At 44.8% G+C, this 22,145-nt stretch overlaps 1 protein-coding gene across 2 annotated transcripts in view; it reads left to right on the forward strand.

Annotated features, from left to right (window-relative positions):
- The first annotated feature begins 432 nt into the window (after positions 1 to 432).
- Positions 433 to 22,145, forward strand: part of LOC121699871 (testican-2-like) — a 39,682-nt gene continuing 17,969 nt past the window's right edge. Inside the window, exons 1-5 of one of the 2 annotated variants that reach the window (XM_042082392.1) lie at positions 433 to 775; positions 13,976 to 13,984; positions 14,628 to 14,673; positions 19,106 to 19,220; positions 21,405 to 21,513. In XM_042082392.1, the coding sequence (XP_041938326.1) occupies positions 590 to 775; positions 13,976 to 13,984; positions 14,628 to 14,673; positions 19,106 to 19,220; positions 21,405 to 21,513 (465 nt within the window). In that variant the 5' untranslated portion in view covers positions 433 to 589. The remainder of the gene's footprint in view (positions 776 to 13,975; positions 13,985 to 14,627; positions 14,674 to 19,105; positions 19,221 to 21,404; positions 21,514 to 22,145) is intronic. The other variant, XM_042082393.1, reaches the window with a different exon arrangement.

Raw genomic sequence — 22,145 nt, forward strand, 5'->3', positions numbered from 1 at the left:
CGTTGACAAATCAAAGTTGTCGATGGGTGTGTTGTGTAGATAACCTTAACTAAGGAAACACCTTGGCACAGAAATAATTGGATTAAAGTAAACCTTCACCAACGTCGTTTTAAACGAGGTTGAAACCAATCTTGCTGGTCAAGAATGGCTGACACTATTGTGCAATTCATCACCAGGTGAAAAACTGGCAACTTGCAATAAACGAATCGTTAAAATAAGATTTGTAACGCCTCGGATAAAAATGAGAAGCGCATGCATGTTAATGTAACGCAGTGACAGCGATACAAAAAATAAAGGTAGGCTTAACAATTCAAAAGCCTTTGTTAATTGTCAAGCGGTTGTCTTGACGCAGGATATTGTCGGCGGTCTCTCTCTCTCTCTCTCTCTCTCCCTTTCCCTTGCTCACTCTCTCTCCCTTCCTTGCTTTTTCGTCCACTCCCCCTCTCTCGTTCCTCCTTTGGTGCGCCTGGAAGGGATAGCTCAGTTATCAGGTAGTAGCAACGCACACAATCTAGCTGAGGACGTGAAGACAACTGTGTAACAGGGGGAGGGTCGTAGAGATACATTTAATCTTAGGTAACTACAATTAATGGTCGGAATGAGACATTTTGCGTTCCTTCTGATCCCACTCCTTGCGCTGGTGTCTTCGGTGCGGGCGGATGCGAAAAGTGGGAAAGAGACTGAAAATGCGGGGAATTTTATGGAAGATGAGCAATGGCTGTCAACCATTTCACAATACAGCCGCAAGATTAAACACTGGAATCGCTTCAGAGACGTGAGTTGGCCATTTTCCTAACTACTCTTCCGGCACAACCTCGGTGTGTTTACTGATAACCATTGCTATTAAGATGCTGCACTCCCTGGATGTGACAATCACCTGCATGAATTAATAGACTGTCATCATTAACATGAGGTGTATATGAAAAGTGCAAAAATCGTATTGATTCAGGCTAAATATTTCCATATGACCATTGTTTTAAGTGAAATGTTTTTTTTAACAATTCATTCAGTCTTAAATAAATATTTTGTCAGTGTTCTCATATAGATATTTAGCATGTGAGAAATAAGTCATGCAATCAAGCATAGCATAATGATGCTAAAATAGTTCAGTTTCTTTGATTTTTTTAATTATTATTATTATTATTATTCAGGCGTTTGAATGGACAGGTTGTTGTGGTGCTTGACATATCTCCACATATAATCTTGTGTTGTATTGTACTGTATAACAGTGTGAAGTGACTCCATAGTCTGATAAATAGATATGTAATTCCAGTAAATAGATATGTAATTCCAATACTGGATGTTTTAATGAGATCACATAGCCACGCCCGACACTAACATTAAGAAATATAACATCCAGTCACCCGATGCTAATTAGGCTACATGGCAGAGCATCACTCCCATATTCCTACAGGGCCCTTTTTATCACCAAGGGGTCAAAATCCCAAGCTAGGGTTGTTGTCAACAGATAATGACATGAAATGCAGGTTAATACAGTCATATTTCTTACAGGGGACTGGAAGTATAGCCAAAGCTTCTACCCCTTCTCTCACCCGAGTAACATGACACACATTGCTAGGCCTAGATGTATGTTCATTTGAATGTAGCCAATGGAATTTTGAACCAGACTGGTCAAATGAAATGTCTTTCAAGGCAACAAGCACCAATCTTTCAAGGGTCTTTCACTGAACAGGGCATGAAACAAATAAACAAGAACACACACACACACACACACACACACACACACATACACATTGATGATGTAAAAACATGTATCATATACTGAATGAAAGAAAAAAACATACAGAAATCTATATGTGTTATACTGGTATATGAAAATAGGACCACATTTCTCAGTATGGCATGTAGGCATGCAGTTTAGTTTGCCTCCAGCAATGTGAAGTAGCTCGAGTAAATCTCTTCCATGCGCTTCCATGCCCAACCAGCCTGCCTGCCTGTCTCTGAGAAGTTGCTCAAGCAGAAATGACTTTGGCTGCATTGGCCTGAAATCGCAGAAGGAGAAAAAAAAAACTCAGACATTTCCCAGCACTGTTCAGAACAACATAAAATCTGTACTGTAAGGACGCAGTAGGCTACAGTGCTGAGTCTTATGCAAACAATTCCTAAGCTCTAGCACTGAGATTACATAAATACCCCCCACAGAAACAGGTTGAAGATGTACACATTGTGTGGTGGTTGTTGGATTTAATCACATTGAAGGCCAGGAGGGATTAAATATATATATATATATATATATATATATATATATATATATATATATGTATATATGTATATATGTATGTATGTATGTATGTATATGTATATGTATGTAGCAGTTGCAGTGTTCTGACCTGTACCTTGAGTATCATCAGCACTTGCTCATCAATACTTATTGATTATTCTCTACCGTCCTTTGCATATAAAATGTGTTCTCAAGCACAGAACCACTGACTGGAGCACATAGCTCCTGTCACCCCTCTTGTCCCACACCCCCCTCTCGCTACCACAAACCATCCAAATCTGTCAAATAAGGTGGTACTCCCGTTCCGCTGAGAATTCTGTTCAGTGAAGTGCATTTGGGTTTTTTGGTTTTGGCACTTGTTACCATGTTACCTTTACTTACCCCCTCTCTGTCACTCCTACCTCTCAAGACATCGGCCCAATGCCTAGGTGACAGGCGACAAAAAAAAGATTTGGGAGTCTCTAGTCTGCCAAAGAGTAAAGGTCAATTTATAGGGTCTCTCTTTGCTCGAGGTTAGTAGAGAAATGGATTTCCATTTCACTGAATCCACCCAGCATACCAAATGATTTTTCTGGAGGGAATCATTGTCTGTAGTTGGTGTGAACCTACGTAGACTTTGAAAGGGAAGGATTTCACTCAACTAGGGAAGTTCCTTTGTGAGTTCCCCTTCTGCAGATCCATTTGACCGTAGGCATAAAGAACTCCCTCTCCCGGCTCCCTGTATCCATCTCCATCCTCTTATCAGATCACCTATCCTTGACTAATTGTTGTAAAGTACTGTATTGGAGTGAGTCCGAATGGAAGCTATGATTCACCACAGGAAATACTAGGCCATTTATGTCTTCTTAGGGAGAGTGATTGACAAATCTGTCATTTTCGATTGCAATATTACATGGATAAAAGGCTTTAATGTAGATATGAGAAAATAGGTCTTTGCACTTTTTGGGTGAACATACTGCATATAGGTTAATCTTTCAGTTTTGTGTAGGTTTTGTAAAAATAATGGAAGATTAAATGATCAAGGTGGAGTCGTTTTATGTACCTACTGTAACTCTGAATTATTCATGTATTATTCAGAGTGTGTGGGGGTTGTAAAATGGGCTACTGAATGAATTATTGAATTATTACAAGTAATTCCATATGTGCAGTTTCACCGTACATCAAAACTGCCTTCAAACGATAAATAAGGAATCTCTGCTATTCACATATTTTACTAAATTGTATATAATTGCCTCCAACACTCATTTTATTTTGGTGTCAAGCAAATTAGCATCAAACTATAGTTTCACCTTTGCTAGTCAACTGTTGTCACATTCAATCGTCTCACCAGATTGCATGCACAGACATGAGCTTTTTTTTTTTTATAAAGAAGACTTTTTTTTTTTTTGCTGTGAGATCTGTTTCTTTTACTGCCAGCAGAATGTGTGATAAGACCCATCAACCATACTTAGAGGTTTGACAGTCCGACAGATGCTTGAGGAATCTCCTCCCGCGTTACCAAACTTGCAACAGATAACATGTCACTCATGTGTAGTACTGCAGAATTGTCAGATGAATATATCAACCTTTTTAAAGCACTGACATAAAATGCAATGAAAGAAAAGAAAATATATTGCCAACATTTGTCGGGGGGGACAATTGGAAAATGTCATCCAGCTGCATTGACACAGCTGCGTAGATAGGCTTCTTTTACCTTTGCATTAATCTACTTTACAAATCACAAGGTCACAATGACAATGAGATGGAAGCTAAAGATCCACAGAGCTGGTGTGATAGACCAGCTCGATCCCTCCTTTAATGAATAACCTTGAGCGTGTCGTTGATTAGAAGCCCACCCCTACCAAGAGAGAAGGAACGACTCATTAGTCGTAGCTCCAGAACAATCCTGAATAGCAGGATTGAATAGCAGGACATGAATACCCCTCCCCCATCCCCCTGTCCCCCTATCTCTCCCTCTCAGAGCCTGTCCGCAATAGGCAGGACACCTGCCAGTGGTTGTATCTCCTGTCAAGTCTTCACAGAGGACAGAGACATTCCCGGATCAGAAGGAGGCGGGAGGCAGCGTGCGCTGAAGAGGCTGCCTGCCTGCGTCTCCACGGCCCTAGCCTAGCCTCTGCACGCTGGGAACAGACAGCTCCTTATAGAGCAGGTCCCTGCTATGCCCTTCAACCAATTCTGGCATGGCTGGAAGCACACCTGTTCCTCTGCCAGCTCAGTCTTTAATGAAGGGAAATGACTACATCCCCCCTCCTATCCCTCAAGCAAATGGCTCCTTCGTTCTTCTTTCTTTGTGATTGCTGGCGACAGAGGCAGGCTGAGGACGACTGCGAGGGAAAGGGGTTGGCGTGCGGACATCATTTCCGAGGGTCATTAATTCAGCCTGGCAATGAGACTCGATCTTGATGAGCTCGATCGCACAGACGGAAACGGCACAAGGTTCCCTCTGTCACTGTCGACCTCGGTGACGTGTGCTAGTAATATCGCAGCCAGCATCTAGACAGGAGCTCTGGTTGGAAGGCTGTTTCGGAGGCCTGGCTGTGATTTGATTTAATTTATTTAACACTTCTTAGCATTTACTTTCATCTCATTAATAAGAAATGTTACCATGTGTGGGTAGTTGGCTATGCATGAAGCATCTAGAGATAGGAATGCTTAGGCTCCCCATAACATGGCCCCTGGAACACTGTTGGCCCTTCTAAAGCTGATTTCTGAATCCTTGAATTCATTAAATATTGTGATGCTGTGGAATGTTGGACTCCAGTTATGGATACAGAATGCTGCGGAACCACCAGCATCTACCAGTGTCTGTTTATCTCCATGTGCCAGACCTGCTTCATTAGCCCCCTGCAGCCATGTTTTTACATGGGCATAACAGCTTGTAAGCCATCTCCATTCCCTAAGTGGGGAGGAAGCCTACCATGACCCAGTACAGCGTGGAACACCAGCCTTGCTGCCCCCCGGGCCTTGACCTCTGGAGAGGAGACAGCTGTGGCCATGTGCGTGGTTCATGTCGCCGCGCTCCGGCATTTTATCACGATCAGGCCTTTGGGGTAACGGTAATGTTTACTGGTACAGAGAAAGCAATTAGGGATGAAAAATGAAGACGTGCAAAGAGGAGATGATTACGCTAGCACCGGTTCTGTGGACGAACGAGGTTCCAATTAAAAAGGGCTAGCATTAATGGAAGGATGAAAGCGAAGTAGAGAGATTGTTTTCTGAGTAACAACAAAGCTTTTGTGGTCAGGCTGTCCAAATAACTATCGGTCATAAACCGCAATATTCCAAGTAATGAATTCAAAGTGGAGTATAGTGAAGGGTTTTATTATTTCTGTCTGTCTTGATAGTGATCATACAGTAAAAGCAGTGTTATATAAATAATCCTCTTCACAGTCTGAAGGAGATGCCATATTTGGTTATAACACTACTGAGAACAAATGTGTTTACTTGTTGTTGTTGTTCTTCTTCTTCTTGTTTTTGTTGTTTTCTCAAAAAGATCAGAGCAAAGATTAGATAAGGAAGGCATTGACCCATCCTCTCAGAGGGTGAGACTTTGGAGGGTCTTGATGTACTGCCTCTGTTCTCGCAGCCGCACACTGATATTTTTAGCAGTAGTCCTTAATCGGACATTTTGCTGTTGAATGCAAACCAGTCTAGCCAGTGAACAGTTAGTTTTGTGTGTGTGTGGGTCCCAAAGGCACTGAAGCCCGCAACAGCCCCTGACCTTTATTAAAAATGAGGAACAGGCCCAATTTAAAGGTAGCACTCTCGAACAGGTAGCGATGCTCCGACAAGATGAATGCCGTGTCAGTTTCATCCATAAAAAAGATGCACATGAAACCTTCTCTGTGTTTTTTTTTTCTGACTTTGATCTGGCAAAGTTTCTGAAATGTCAAGCTGAATAATCAGCCGACTCCAGCTTCTCCCGCAGCCCCCCGGCCCTACGTGCTTGTTTGCATTATTAATGGCTCCATCAGGACCGAGAGCCGTGTCTTTGCTCAGGGTAGGAAGCCCAACAAATTCCTCCCGCGCTGCCACATCAAGACGAAGATGGAGCCTGTGAGAGCGTGTGTGTGTGTGAGTGTGTGTGTTTTCTTCCTCAAATAGCCTTATCTCCAGCAGACATCTTGAACCGAGGCTACAGCAGAGAAAACATGGTACGGCTGCCATAACCATCATCATCACACAGATTTAGTGGAAAGACCTTGGATTCGTATTTGTTGACAAGCTTCCATTGTAATATAAACATACACATAAGCATGCATATCGGATCAGGACACACGCTGGGAGCTTGAGACAAGCACAGAGGCACTGTGAGAAAGTGTGGTCGGCCTCAGATTCACAGTTGTGTACTCTTTGTGGACGTTGTCGCTCCACATATCTCCATATATGCAGATCTCCTGTGGTTTTGCTTTCAGAAGCAGAGGTGATGGTGTCATGCATGCGCACACAGCATAGACAGACAATAGGGGTCCATTAGGCCACGCTGATCACTGTTTATTGTTGAGGGTGAGCAGGCTGTGCTTTAGGGGACATTGTTCTTGCTAATACGAATCTTTCTCGTTGCCATCGCAGAGGTGGTTCATTCTTAATGACTCATCTGTTTAGAACACCTGGCTCGGCTTCTGCAGCATCCCCCGTAATGTTGATTGTGGGTGGTTGATTCTTACTTATACCGTATCAGCATATTTATGGTGTTTGATGGATCGTTATTTTGAATATACCACCCTGGCTGGCCAAGTGGTGCAGGAATATGAGAGTCGGGGGAGAAAGAAAAAAAAGGAGAGGTAGAGCATCAAAAGGCTGATAGAAGCCTGGACTCCGTCCCACTGATGGCGAGTCCAGGTGGGAGCCGAGGAAAGTTTCCCACCTGGAGCTACAAGGAGTCCTTCACACTCACGGTGGTCCAGAAAGCGACACGTAATGGATCTTAGCCCTGGGCTGCAAGCGTCCTCCATTCCGGAACAGCTTGGCCACAGACTTTCTGGACCTATGGGAGGCTGCTGCTGGCCCGCTCTTGCTCTCAGAGGCCCAACGCCTCGGCACCATCAGCAGCAGGCCCTTGGGCCACTTCAAACAACTGAACCCAGAGGAAAGACTGGAGCACACAAATAGCTTTTTTTGAGTATTTGATAGGTGCAAACGACTAACGCTTCGACGCACAGCGTCTTCATCAGAGTCATAGAGCACCATGGCACCATGTCGTTCTCCTCCTCCTCCTCCTCCTCCTCCTCCTCCTCCTCACCCTCCTCCAAGTTGCTGGTTTGCTCACACTTGCAGGGACCTCAGCCTGTCCAGTGCCGTGTACAGTAGCCACACAAAAGAACTGTGTGCTTCTGCTGAGGTAATGGCCACTGATGGAGTGCTCAGCGCAGTCACGTCTTGTTCGGCTGAGGACGGAGAACTTAATTCAAAATTAAAGAGCTGAGCGAATCGCCTCGGTTCTCGCTAATGGATGTGTGTGTGTGTGTGTGTGTGTGTGTGTGTGTGTGTGTGAGTGAGGAAGTGAAGGTGTTTGTGCTGTCGTTGTGGGAGAGGTGTGCTGAATCTGACACGTTCTCTTAATTGAAGGCAGAAATGGTGTGCTAGGCTGCAGAGCTCAGTGTCTTTGTGGGCAGCACTGTTGGTGTGTGTGTGTGTGTGTGTGTGTGTGTGTGTGTGTGTGTGTGTGTGAGAGAGAGAGAGAGAAAGAGAAAGAATGTTCACTCATACGCATAGGCTGTAGGAAGCTTATATATGGACAAGTAACCGTAAGCAGTGAACATTTGTGTGTGTGTGTGTGTGTGTGTGTGTGGCCATGTGTATTTGTGTGTCAGGCAGCCACTCCTTAATTTGTCTGAGCGAGGGCTATAAGGGATAGGCAGAACTAAGTCATATTGAAACGACCTTAATCAGCTGTACGGCACAGCATGAGCAGGCGATGCAGTACACTGCTTAATGGTTTTCTTCTCAGTTGAAAGAGCATGTTGGAATCTCATTTGCGCCTCGTACGCCGCCTCTAAGAGGCATGGAAAGCATCTTTGTATTGTCTGTTATTTTAATATCCTGACGACTATCATGAACCGGGGAGACAGCAACGGAGACGAAAAGAGAGAGAGAAAGAAAGAAAGAGAGAGAGAGAGTGGAGGAAAAGCATAAAAAGATTAATACCCAAGAAACAATGGAGCAGTCTGTGCGGGCGCACTGGATATAGGCAGCGAGCGAGTAGAATTCAATAATCCTGCCGGGGAAACGGTCCTCTTTGGACCGGCTCCCTTGCACGGCGGTGCCACTGGTGGGTCATTTCATTTTTAATGTCAGTCGTTATTACAGTGACACTAATTGCCCGCTAGCTGGAATTAGCTTGCAGATGTCTTTTCCCCAAATGTCTATTTATACCCGCTGCTTCTCATTTTTCCCAAAGGCTGCAGTGCTGCGCTGTATCTGAAGACATTGCAGTATTTTTATGAACTGCTGTCGATATCTTTTTGTTTCTTTTTGGAAAAACATTTGGCAATATTGTGATTCCACCTTTGCACTGATGTATAGTTTGGATAAAACATCCAAACTTTGGATGTCTAAAATATGTGGAAAATAAGGGTGAGAGTCATGCTGAAGTTTTTTCTTCTTCTTTTTGACTTGTTTTTGGGCTCAGAGCTTGCATCAGTAGCGCGGCGATGGCTCACCCCCGCGACTCCTGTCTTTCACGTCTCCAAACAAAAACCACACCGGGGGTGTTCAATTACTCAGAACCTGCAGATCAGAGGAGAACCGGAGCAGCCCTCCCGCCGTAGAGCGTCTTGGATGTCAGATGGGGGAGATATTGGTTGTCAGAGGAATATTTCGACCTTCCTCGTAAACAGCGCAGCGAGTGGGATGAGGAGAGGAAAGATTATATGCACCGTCATGCCAACCTCTTTGCCGCTCTTGAGGGCTCTTGCATCATAAATCTGCCTTGACGTGCACGCCCTGAGCAAGAGGAAACATCAGTAAACAGTAGCTGGCGGATACAGAATGCTCCAGAAGAATCGGGTTCCCCACGCCTGTCGCCTGAGTTTTCTTCAGAGGATGAGACAGGGGGAGCCTTTGGTTGGTGACTCCATGACAGCAACCGCATTGCATCAATGTAGTCTTTTTGAGGCATGCAGAAATACACCACTCTCAGGCCGAGATGACTAAAGTATAACTCATGATTTATAAGGTCATGAACACTCCTCACCTGTCCCCACCCCCCAACCCACTGTGGATATACATGGACCAATGTGCACCTTGTGAAAATTGTTCGGTGGTGTCTCAAGAAGACAGCCAAGAGTCATCACAGAAATTCAGCAACTTGTCAAATTCAGATACTAGCAAAAATGAGCCGTAGATTATGGTGTTTGGGTGGGTCCCTTTTTGCCTTTGTCAGCTTGCATCCATAATGACGGTTGTTTCCGTGGTTATTTTTTGGGGGGGATGTTTCAATGAAGGCCGCGAGCAAAACAGCATGTCCTAAAACACAGAAGCTGTTAAAATGCGCTCTGTATTTTCACTTGAATAAATGATACCTAAAAGCACAGGTGGTCACCTCCTGCAATATGCCATACGCCCACTCCTTTCAAGACTCCGCTTTTGAATGAAACTAATCGAAACAAACGAAAGGAAAAAAAGATGAGGCTCAAGGAAACTCTCGCCATCGCCACATGAGTTCTGCGAACAGAAAATGCTATATTTTGCACCCCCTGTATTTTGCAACGCTGAATATAGCCAGAGTGTATCTCCTGTTTACCCCCCACCCCCTTTACTTTCTCTGAAGGGCTCTAATGCATTTTCAAGTGGCTTGAACATCAGTGGGCCTTTACCATTTGTGTGTCTCTCTACCTCAATCCCCTTTATTTCTCTTTCTACTTCTCTCTCTGTCTCTCTCTCTCTCACTCTCTCTCTCTGTCTCTCTCTCTCTCTCTCTTTTTCTGTTGCAGCCTCACTCATTTCCTTAGCGACAGGGTGCTTTTTAAAAAAAAAAAAAAAAAAATGCAAGTGCAAGAGCTCTCTGTGCTCTGGAGAGCCATTCTCTGGTCATCCTCAGCTGAGGCCTACCATCATGTCAGAACGAAAACGGGCCATGCAAGCCTCCCTGTGGCTCTGTGTGTGTGTGTGTGTGTGTGTGTGTGTGTGTGTGTGTCCCTCAGAGCCCGAGCGGTCTGCAGGGACTGATATGTTCGGTTGGTGGCGGGGGTGAATTTCCACAATCTCCCCAGTGGGAGTACTTGTGCAGGGACTCACTGCCTGGGTCAGACTGACCCGTTTGAAGCGGCATTATGGGCCAATCGCCCATAATGCAACAGCGAGAGCGGCGATGGCTGATCTGCCCATAATGCTGCAAATGCGATCGAAATCGAGGAGCACAATCTCACCATCTCACATTTCGGCCCCCTGAGTGTTGAACACAAATTGCAAAGTGCTGCCTTTCCCGATCCTTGTATCATTAGTGATGTGCAAGGGTCTTCAGTCTATCAATCAATTCAAATAGACCCAATCGCTGAAGGAGCAGGCAGGGACGTGGACACAAACAGGGCCACACAAAACGAAAACACGATGGGAAAGTGACGTTTGGCATTTAAGATCTACGTCTACCCGTGGGGGTCTTCATCACGAATCACTGACGAATAACATTTGTAAAATGTTCACTTGACCTACTCGTACACTCCACTTTCTGCTTGAGGATGTGTGTGTGTGTGTGTGTAGGGCCAACAAGCTTGCCCGGTCAGGTATTGTTATCTACAATGGAAACTAATTACACAACAATTTCCTGTCTTATTGTTTGAGTATTGTTTGAGTGTAAGCAAGAGAGCATGCCAGATCTGTCAAGCACTGTGCATACCAGTGCAGCTGGCACAACTGGCACAATGGTACCGTCACCTCGGTAACTGACTGAGCTCGGCATTCTCCACTGCGGCATGAAATTGGTTATTAAATATACCATATGTTGATCTGGAGAAGGAGCTCAAATCAGAGCCTATCTTTTTTGCTTGCTGTCTCTTTTATAACTCTCTCTCTCTCTGTCTCTCGATCTCTCTCTCTCACACACACACACACTCAGACAAACACACACACACAGCATTTTGTGATATTCATGGCATGAGACACCTCAGGACAAAATGCATAGTGTAAGCTTTTAATCAGGCAGGAGTCAATTTATGAGATGTACTCCCCCACATATACACATGGGAACACAATACACACACACACACACACACACACACACACACACACACGTTGCCCAGGGTACTGAGAGTGTAAGGTTTTAGGAGTTCAAAAGCATGTCACTGACACATTGTCCTTCACACGCCCCTCACACACACACACACATCAATGCAACAATGTACTACTACATGTACAAGACACTGTCACTCCACTCTCCACACACACACACACACACGCACACACACACACACACACGGGTTCGGATGATGTAAGGTTGTGAATGGAGGCGGAGACGAGGCTGGGTGACAACAGACGCCAGTGTCAGTCAGGAGGCTCAGGGGAGGCGTTGAGTGACTCAAGGCAGCTCTGTTAGGTTGGACTCCGACCCCGTGCCAGACGCCCCCCCCCCCCCCCTGCCCCCATCCCCCCCCCACCCCCCCCTCCTGCCTCCCTGCAAGCCCTAGGTCCCCCTCAGGGCCTGGGCGAGAGGGGGGAGCGGGATGGAGAGGCTGGTGGTGGCGGGGGCCGTGGGGAGCGGCGGCTCTGGGTAGTCAAGCCCCATTAAGCGGCAGGGCTCACTGCCACACCGGCGGCATTACCGAGCTGTCGACAAACGCCAGCCGAGGCGACGCATGTGACACGAATTCCAAAGCACCAGGGACTCTCGGATGCTGTGTGTGTGTGCATGTCTTTCGCTCTCTCTCTCCCTCTCTCTACTCTCTTTTTCTCTCTTTCTCTCTCTCTTTGTATTTTGTGTGAGTCTGTGTATTTGTGTGAGAATATGTGTGCGTTTGTGAGTGAGTGAGTGAGAGAGAGAAAGCAAGAGAGGTGTTTTTTAGCACTTGCTGTTATAGCTCTACCCCCCCCCCCCCCCCACACACACACACACACCCCTTCTGTCTGATCTCAGTGTACAATTCAGGCTGAAATGGGGTAACAAAAGGTGTCTGTGTTTGACTGAGAAAGCGTAGCATTTCGCCGGCACACCCTGAGACAGGATTTGAATTCTGTATGGCACCCAAAGGCCCCGCTGTCCTTGTGTACAAGCCTGTAAACAAGACGAGAGCTCTGGCAACTGTTTCCCTTCACTGGCTCAGAGTTTGTGCTGCCGCAATCCAGACACTGCTTTCCCACTGTTGGTGTGATCATTTGGCTTTTAGGCTGCAGTGTTTCTATTCACATACAAATCCAAATCCAAAATTCCACAACAATTACAAATAAAGATGTGTCAAAAAGGCTTTAAGATTTAAGGGTATCTTGTTAGGGGGTAGAATTTGTCAAAAATAAAGGACTTGAAGGCTTGATAATATTCATTACTGGGAAATCTATCACCATTATGGCCTGTTGGAGAGCATTCACGGATCACTTGTAAAGAGCTCATTTTCTAGAACATATTGTCGTTTTGACCTCTCTGCATATTTCACATTTCAGCAGGAGATGAGACAATGACCTTTCACTCTTTGTCCAGAAATAGGGCTCTCTGTTCTGACGCTGTGGTGACATTTTTGCCTCTCACAATATTAACATTTTAAAGTCATTCAAATCTGATAAGATGAACAATTGGTGATATAAATGCCAGGGAGTATTTCTTCACCCAGTCACCTGCATCAGGGTCATCCCTCTTATTGAAGGCCACTAACACAGATCAAGTGGAAGAATGCAGATCTGAATCCTCCAAATAGCATATCTCCTTTCAGCTCATTGCTGATCACGATTTTCTAGCTTTTAGCGTGTTTCTGACTCTGCTAGTGTACTCTGCTTGTGAGAGCTCCAAATTTGATGGTGGTTTATTGTACATAAAGCACTTTCCCCCCTCCTCAATAGGCACGTATTTGCATCTAGAACAGACTTTGATGTATCACTATCAGGTACTGAAAGGACCAAATAGGGCTGTATTTCCTCCAAATCTATTGGGGCTTTGTACACTAAAACAAACACTGAGGGTATTGAAATTTAAATGACCCTGGAAGCGATCCAATGCAGAGCACAAGGTCTGAATAAGAGAATAGAAGCTGAGGCATTACAGGGAGCCAGCTGTATTTCATCCAGTGCTTTAGTGCTTCGCAAAGCCAACCACATTCTCAGGTAAACACTATACAACAACAGAGGATGTTTTTAGACTTAATGCAGTTCTTTTTATAACTCGTATATGAGATCTACCATAGTTATGGTAGTGGTGTGGAGTTTAGATGTCTTATTCTATCATGTGTACAGTGCAATGCAATGTGCAGGTATTGATTCCATCCAGTTTCTTTGAAACACACATGCATAGCATCGCCACATAATTATATGCACTCACTGCTCTGTGAGTCGAGGGACATATAGATCTGCCCTTTACATCTAAATACTACTTACTACTACTACATACTTCCCCTGTAACGTCTGTCAGAAGGGGGAAGACCAGGGCTGAATGCCGTGACAACACAACGATGCAACTGCTTAACATGCGAGGAAATACACCGCCGGCTTTTGAAGTGCTCTTTTTTTTCCCCCTTCTAACAGTCTTCTCTCTTCCCTCTCTCTTCTTTCTTTCTCTCTCTCTTTCTCCCTTGCTTTTCACCTGTCATGCCACAGGAAGTAGAGGTTAGTCACTCTCTCTAAATCTGCCCTGTGCACTGATGCCATGCTTGTGATCTTCTTCTTAAAGCTGAAGAGAGGGGAAGCCCTGCAGGTCCCTCAGGATTACACATTACCTGCTCATTTTAATCACCAAAGCCTGTGTCTCGAGGGGGGACATTCTACACTCCACCGTAACACTGCTGTGGCTCGATACATGCTACGCTACTATGCTACGTAACATGACACTTCATAACATACATGACACTATATACCATGACACTTTATTACATTACACTTTAGAACATAGATGATACCATTACACTTCATGTCATAACATTACACATTATAACATGTATGATGTTGCATAACATAATGGACTACTGTTTATAGTGTTACAGAAGCATAGGACATACTTCCTTTACTTGCTTAAAGGGATGTTTCACTATTCCTTTGCCTGAGAATCCAATTTATCGTATTTGATATCGGTTGCTATATTCTGTTTCATATTTTGCATGCAAAATCCCATGCATTGTTGTAAATACAAGATGTCCTTGTTGTGTATGATTTGGGTGTTTGACATTTATTAGTCGGTGGTGTGCAGTTGTGCGCTACTGGTTATTTTAAATGAGCTCTAAACTATTGTCTTTCTTTCCCTTGTTGTTATAAGGATGACTACATCCGGACAGTAGAGGACACCCAAGGCTCTGAGGAAAGTAAGTCACCAAAGTACCATACTGGCTTGTCTATCTGTCTGCTGTGCATCACTTCACAGTGAAGTCTGTATGATTCAGCTGTATAATTAAATAGCCTAGGAACACACTTTCTACAGGAGAGACTTGCTCTTAGCCATTATTCTGACAAGTCCCCCGCAATGTAGAGTCAGTGCCAAACCTGGTGACGTCCTAAACACTACCAGCACCTCTTATCTTTATGCATTAGCTCCCAAGACTTTCCTATCCTTGGGACTCCTTGAGTTTGATTCTGAATGCTCTTTCATTTAATTGCACGGCACAAAAAAAAGATGAGGTCGCCCATACCTTTAACTGTCAGCTTTTGGATGATTAAGTGAAGTTGTGCTTTAGTGTAACAAAAAAAAAAAAAAGTTCGATTACCAGGGAGATGGATGCCCCGAGCTGCCTGGTCCATTACTGAAAATACCACGATGGAGCGTTTTGTGTAATTGCCTCTGTGGAGATCCCGCTGGGATTTCATCAGTGGTGTGTTTGGCCCAGAGATGATTCAAATGGGGGAAAAAAAGGAAAAAGACTGTGTGATTTTGGGATCTTGCAGGTGACAGTTGCGAATTACAAAAAAATGTTCCACGCTTCTCTCACTCTCTCTGTCGCTGTCCTCCGGCTGATTCTCTACTTTGATATTTTCCCTCTAAAGACGGTCCTCTCCTGTGGATTATCTTCTCTTTGATGTTCCCACTGGCCCCTAATTCATTTTGGATGTATAAAAAAACATAACTGAAATCTCCTAAAAAATGTCACCTGTTTGTATATACGGCCCTAGCTGCGTAGGCAAATGGATCTTATCTAGTTTCTCTGGCGCGGGGTTGATGACTGTAAGATGCCCTGTGTTTTTTTTTTTTTTTTTGACCATGTCTAACTAGCCCACCCACTCATCTCTACATGAAAGAGCTGTGGGAGCTTTGGAGGGAAAAGGCGAGATGAGAGCCGGATGATTCTAGAAAAGTGCCCGGCATCATCTCGCCCGTTCCCACATCAGTGGGAATAGCTAATACGTGCATAAGAGGTCCATATGCGCTGACAAGTGTTCATTTTTAATGGCGTTGATTTAATCTCCAATGCGACCAGTCATGTAAGCCTAATAGACTAGCTCTCACATCAGTGTATTTTATAATCTTGAAGGGGGGGTGAGGGGGGTGGGGATCAGTGCGATTTTGGCTTTGAACCGTTACCATCAGAAATTGCAAAAGAACCATGCAACATCAGAGGGTTCCTGTGGAGATTTAGATGTCAGTTTCTGTGACATGCCCTGAGGTTTATTTGACTCATCACATTATCAGGATACTGCCTTGGATTTGCCTGCAGTTGGATTACTCTATCAATGCTTATGGATAGGGCCCTTAATTCTTTTCTTTCAATTTTCTTTCATGGTTTTCTCTTTTCTTTCTTTCTTTCTTTCTTTCTTTCTTTCTTTTTTCTTTCTTTCTGTCTTTTTTGCTTCATGTTTCATTTCATTTTTTCATTTAATTTTTTCATAAATTCTTATTTATTTACAACACACATTAATCAACATTTCATCCAAGATTCCAGTGGTGGAAATGCGGACTGGCTCGCTAGGTAGCATCAAGGTTTAAAGGAATCCTGAGCGGAACCAGTTGAAGAACCCGATTGTTCCCTGGTGGTGAAAAAGCTCTATCTGTGTCAGGTCCTTGCAGGAGCCCCAAAAGTTCCTCAGGAGCGTGGCCGTGAAATCCTTTGATTTCGGCTCTGTAAACATTGCCTCTTTCGGGCCCAGAGAAGGCTTTGTGGTTCTGTTGACATAATTACTGTGGAATTTTAAGTTCTGATAGGTCTTAGTTCTCACCCCGGGCAATGAGATGCACCAAACAACAATGTGTGCAAAAAACTTCTGAATGAGTTAGCAGCAGAGAAAAAAAAAAAATAGACACATTCTGGCAGCAGCTCCACATTGAGATTCAGTCTAAATGCCTCTCACCTTTTGAAATAAGATGCGGAAGGATGAGGAGCTCTAAAAGGTTAATTTCATATTTGAAGGCAGGCAGACGCGCAGCCCCTTGTTCTGTAGAGTGACCTGAGGGGACCGGGGAGATGCACCGGCGAGGAGGACAGCATAACCATGGACGACGGAGAGCAGAGCGGAGCGATGCAGCAGGCAAAGCTGAAATCACATCCCAGAAAATTCTGGAGCCGTGTCGGCGTTTCTATGGAAACGTCAGCCCTCCTCCTCGAGATAAGCCTTAAGGCGTACGCTTGGGTGGAGAAAGTAAAGCGATGAGGGAGAGTCAAATACAAAATCAATTTTCTGTCGCTCAATAAAAGTCGCCGAGTGGCAGAGCTGCTGGGTGGATGACCGTCCGGCAAAATCGCAACGGTTCCTCGCCCTGTGGACCCTCTGAGTGATTACGCTCCCGTGAGGATAAAATGTATCCCCTCAGTAGCAATTACTGTGTCTTAGAGTCGATGTTTTAAAAAAGAAAACATCAAGGTGATAGACTCATCTCATCTCTAGAGGTTGTTATTCGGAGTGAAACAAGTGTCTCTTTTACCAGCAGGCAGGCAAAATTCTTTGTCTTCTGGCTGCTTTGCTGAGGAAAGAATCTAAATTCATATGGTGCAACATCTTTGCATTTCCATATGGTGCTTCAGATATTGGATTCGTTCTAAAAGACAAAATGGCCCCCGAGTTGATCTGGAGTGTAGGTTTCAAGAGCTCTGATGCCTGTTCCAGCTCAGAGACAAATCATCCAGCTCATTTTGTTTTCCCACAAATAGGCCTAGTGCTAATCAGAGTTTGGCACAGCTCGGTGAACATGTTGATGGAGTCACGCCTAGAGTGGCCAAACAAACAAACAGGACTCCTGGCGAACTCACAGGAGGATTATACTGCCCCAGCGATATCGTTATATGCCGGTAGTTCACAAGGCTAATGGAAAAAAAATATAATTCACCAAGGCTCTCATTGACTGTATTTCCCAGACATGGTTGGAGCTGTGGACAGGGTCGAAGGTCACGACTCCAGGGGCGATATTTCTCTTCCCACTCTCTGAAGCTGGATTGAAAGTGTGCTTGGACTCCCCCAGCATCAATAAATGACACAGATGTGAATTGAGGGGAATCAAATGTACTGTAGCCGTGTTGGCCTTCATCATGGCAAAAAATGGAACCTCAAACCCTGGTGGTTTGTGATTGAACAGACAAGAAAAAAATAGGTAGTCAAGATGTGCGTGTGTGTGTGGTTTGCTGACGTACATTAGAGAGAAAGAGAGAGAGAGGGAAACTGCAGTGCCCTGTATAAAGGACTGCAACACTGATGATTAAAAGGAGAACCTTTATCTCTCTCTCTTTTGTTCTCTCACTCTGTCTCAATCACTCACACACACAGACACACACACACACACACACACACACACATGGTTCCTCTCCCTCTTATTTTCCCTCTACCTCACAACCCACTCTTTCTTGTCATCAACGAGCTTGCTATTCTAATAGCCTAGTCCTTCACCGTTTGATTGACAGGAGGCCGTTAGATAATTGGGGACCTGTTCTCCATGAAATATCCCACAGCCCTTGAGACCTGCTCTATGTTGGAGGATGATTTTGCACCTCTGCTTTGGCGACTGAAACAGACACAACAAATCAGCTAGCAAAAGAAAGTCACAAAATGCCAACAGTCTCCCTTTTGGATGTGTGTGTGTGTGTGTGTGCGCATGTGATTTGTGGGGACGTTGAAATGATTACATTTGTTGCCCCGGCCACTGTGAGGCCAAATGAATCATTGTCTACTCTGAGCGCACGGTCAGGCTTCAGGGTATTTGTTTTGTGTTGTGAGTCGTTTCCACGTTGTCTCCATCATAGCCCCCCGCCTCCTCCTCCTTCTCCCTGAGAAACAGATGGCATAGTTTCCTCAGACCCATAAAAGGACTGCTGTGCGGCCCAGCCGCGCGTGCCATCCGATGTTATTCTCCATTTCCTCCAGCTCGGCGCTGAATTATTTATGCCTTATTGGGGCCAGCGCAGACATAAACCCAAGGATTTCTGATATCTGCATTTTATAAGGCCGTCTCCAAACAGCCCAGAAGTCTTACTTTGACCAATTATGTTCTCATGACTTTTTTTTACACTGAACTGAGATATTGACTGGCAAGCGCAAATGAGAATTTATTTTGGCCACTGCCCTATATGGGGGAATGAGATATCCTTCAGGCACTTGACATTCCTGCGTGGTTTTTCCAAATCATATGATATTGGCTGACTGTATTTCAGTGTTATTTTAACTATATGCCTTTACCTTTATGTAAATGAATGTAGGCATGTTATGTTTTCACAAGGCAATGCTTTGAAAAGAGTGAGATAGAATGAAAAACAGGCATTTTTCTGTGCTTCTATTCCATAGATATATCCTTTGTATCTTGTGTCTTTGTTGCGTGCGTAGGTTTGGACACCACCAAGGACCCCTGTCAGAAAGTGAAGTGCAGTCGCAACAAGGTGTGCGTTGCCCAGGGTTACCAACGTGCCATGTGCATCAGCCGCAAGAAACTGGAGCACCGGTGAGTGCACAAGCTGGGTCTGTGGGGAAAGAGAGAGTAAGAAAGAAAGAAAGAGAGAGAGAGAAAGGTTGAGAGAAAGAAAGAAAGAAAGAAAGAGAGAAAGAGAGAGAGAGATGGCTCTAGTAGAGAGAAAAGCGAACAGAGACTGTGTGCATAAGACCACAAAAGACCAAGTGTTCTCTTATCTTAAGGTTGAGGGGTATTTTTTTAGGATGCCACCAGATTAACCCATAGACAGATCAGTTGATGGAGTGGTGAGCATGTGTGATCGAAGCCTGCCTGTTTAGGTGAAGCCCATTCATTTGTGTTTAAGATGTCTTTGATTGGACACTAAATAGCCAAGCCCTGATAATATTTAAATAGTCAAGCCCTGATAATGTTCAGTTCCTAAAAGCTAAAGGGTGAAGAGTTACAACATGCAGTTGTTTACAACACACATGCAGTTGTTTGCTCCTAGAGCATTTCCCTTACTGTTTGAAGTGTGGAACATCAACACCCTGATTGAGATTGAGTTTGTTTTATTGAATAACCGGCCGCTGGTCCTCAAGATTTCACACAAGCAGTGCCTTTACAAAGTGGATGGAGGAAAAGCAATGACAGCCGATTGCTCCAGACATCACAGGGTGCTTCTGATTGAATCCTAATGGTGTCCCCAAGATGTCCCTGATATGCCCAGACGTGTCGCAGTTCTCTCTGTGCTTTATGCAGGGCAGGGCACACAGACAGAGACAGAGTGAAAGAAAAAGAGCAGTGGAAATGTGGAGCTCCACTCTCCTCTCTGCCTCACTCTCCCTCGCTTAAGCAAAGAAGCGCGAGGGCACGAGCGGAATAAGAGTGAAATTAATGGAGTGAGACGTCATTATAGGCCAAGTCTATCCACGGCGGCCGGTGTTTATCTCTCGCGCTGCGAGGGGACTTCTCGCAGGAAGTCACCCCTGATATCTTGCTGGTGAGATAATGGGGTGGCAGCGGCTGTTCGGCAAGGCTGGACGCGACACAAGGCTTGTGGTCAGGTTTCCTCTCAGCGTTATTAGCACCGGCATTAGCCAGTGGCTAGAAAAAGAACGGGAAAAAAAACAGACTGGAGGTTGGCTGCAGTTAAAGACAGTTGTGCTCACAAAGTGTGACTCGCTTTTAAGGGTTAGAATTGCTATTAGAGCTAACTGAGAATCTATCCGTGGCAGGCTATCAGACAGCAGGGTTGTTAAATGGGGCCAACTTTGTGGTTTTGTGCTTTTTTCTTCTATTCTTGGATCAAAGTATGGTGTTAGACTTTATTGTTGGGATCCAAGTAGAGGGTGTGTGTGCGTGTGCGTGTGTCTGTGTGTGTGCGTGTGCGTGTGTGTGTGTGTGTAAGGGGTTCATCACTACAAGCCTCCATCTAAATGCGCGTCACCAGGCCACAAAGATTATTGAGAGCTGTCTGCATGTCCTTGAACTGCAGCATTCTTGATGCACATTGCCGTGTCAGGTTGCAAGATTAAATCCTGCCCATGACAAAAAAAGGTGTGTGAAAAATTACTCCTCCATATGACAGTGATGTTTACCATCTCCCTTATGGCCCAATAGCAAGTGTTTACAATCTTGTCATTATTGGTGTGACCTAATGAATATGTAGCAGTAGCAGTGTGTTTGACCTTGGGGGGAGAAGCGAATGACTGAGACACACTACAGTAAACGCCTCTCGTTGTGTTGTGTTGTATAGTGCTGCGTTGTGTTGTGTTGTGTTGTGTTGTGTTGTGTTGCGTTGTATAGTGCTGTGTTGTGTTGTGTTGTGTTGTGTTGTGTTGCGTTGTGTTGTGTTGCGTTGTATAGTGCTGCGTTGTGTTGTGTTGTGTTGTATAGTGCTGCGTTGTGTTGTGTTGTGTTGTGTTGTGTTGTATAGTGCTGCGTTGTGTTGTGTTGTGTTGTGTTGCGTTGTATAGTGCTGTGTTGTGTTGTGTTGTGTTGTGTTGTGTTGCGTTGTATAGTGCTGCGTTGTGCTGTGTTGTGTTGTGTTGCGTTGTATAGTGCTGCGTTGTGTTGTGTTGTGTTGCGTTGTATAGTGCTGCGTTGTGTTGTGTTGTGTTGTGTTGCGTTGTATAGTGCTGCGTTGTGTTGTGTTGTGTTGTGTTGGGTTGTTGTTGTGTTGTCAGCCCTCCATCAGACTGAGGCATGTCTCTTTTTCCCATCCTGGGTTCACAGGATCAGGCAGCCAGTGCTTATTCACCCACATGAGAAGAGCTGCAAAACGTGCCCAGTAGTCAGCGTTGTGCCTGTGTGTGGGTCGGATGGACACAACTATGCCTCAAAGGTAAGACCACGGACACACTCACACATGTACACACACAAACACGCACACGCACGCACACACACACACACACACACACACACACACACACACACACACACACACACACACACACACACACAAGGTATCGAAATGCCTTTCCTTACCTGATATGCTAAAAGAAAACCAGTGAAATTTTGCATGTACTTATTAATCCATGTTTTTTTTTTCCATTCTGCTCATTTTTACGATCCATTATCATATCCATTATTGTGTATCTGTGATGCTGAAGGTGTGCACTATAGACTATTCAATGTTCTATTCAAGTTCTATGTCTGACAGCAATATCTGAAAGGACTTTAGTATTGATGTGTTAGATACACCCACCCACACACACACACACACACACACTCTTCCCCGCTCACCCTCTCTCTCACACACACTGGTGTCCACAGAGACTCAGTGTGTGTGTGTGTGTGTGTGTGTGTGTGTGAGGGATGTCTGAGTGTGATTAATGTGTGTTTGGGCTTTGAGCAGTGTGGCACCCTGCCGCCCTGTGCCCAGCTGTTTTATTGATTTATGTTTCATTTTTAATTTTGACCTTGTGCGAGCTGGCGGGTGTTTTTTGTGTGTGTGTGTGTGTGTGTGTGTGTGCG

This window comes from Alosa sapidissima, chromosome 24 (assembly GCF_018492685.1).
Source record: "Alosa sapidissima isolate fAloSap1 chromosome 24, fAloSap1.pri, whole genome shotgun sequence".
In the NCBI taxonomy this organism is placed as follows: Eukaryota; Metazoa; Chordata; class Actinopteri; order Clupeiformes; family Clupeidae; genus Alosa; species Alosa sapidissima.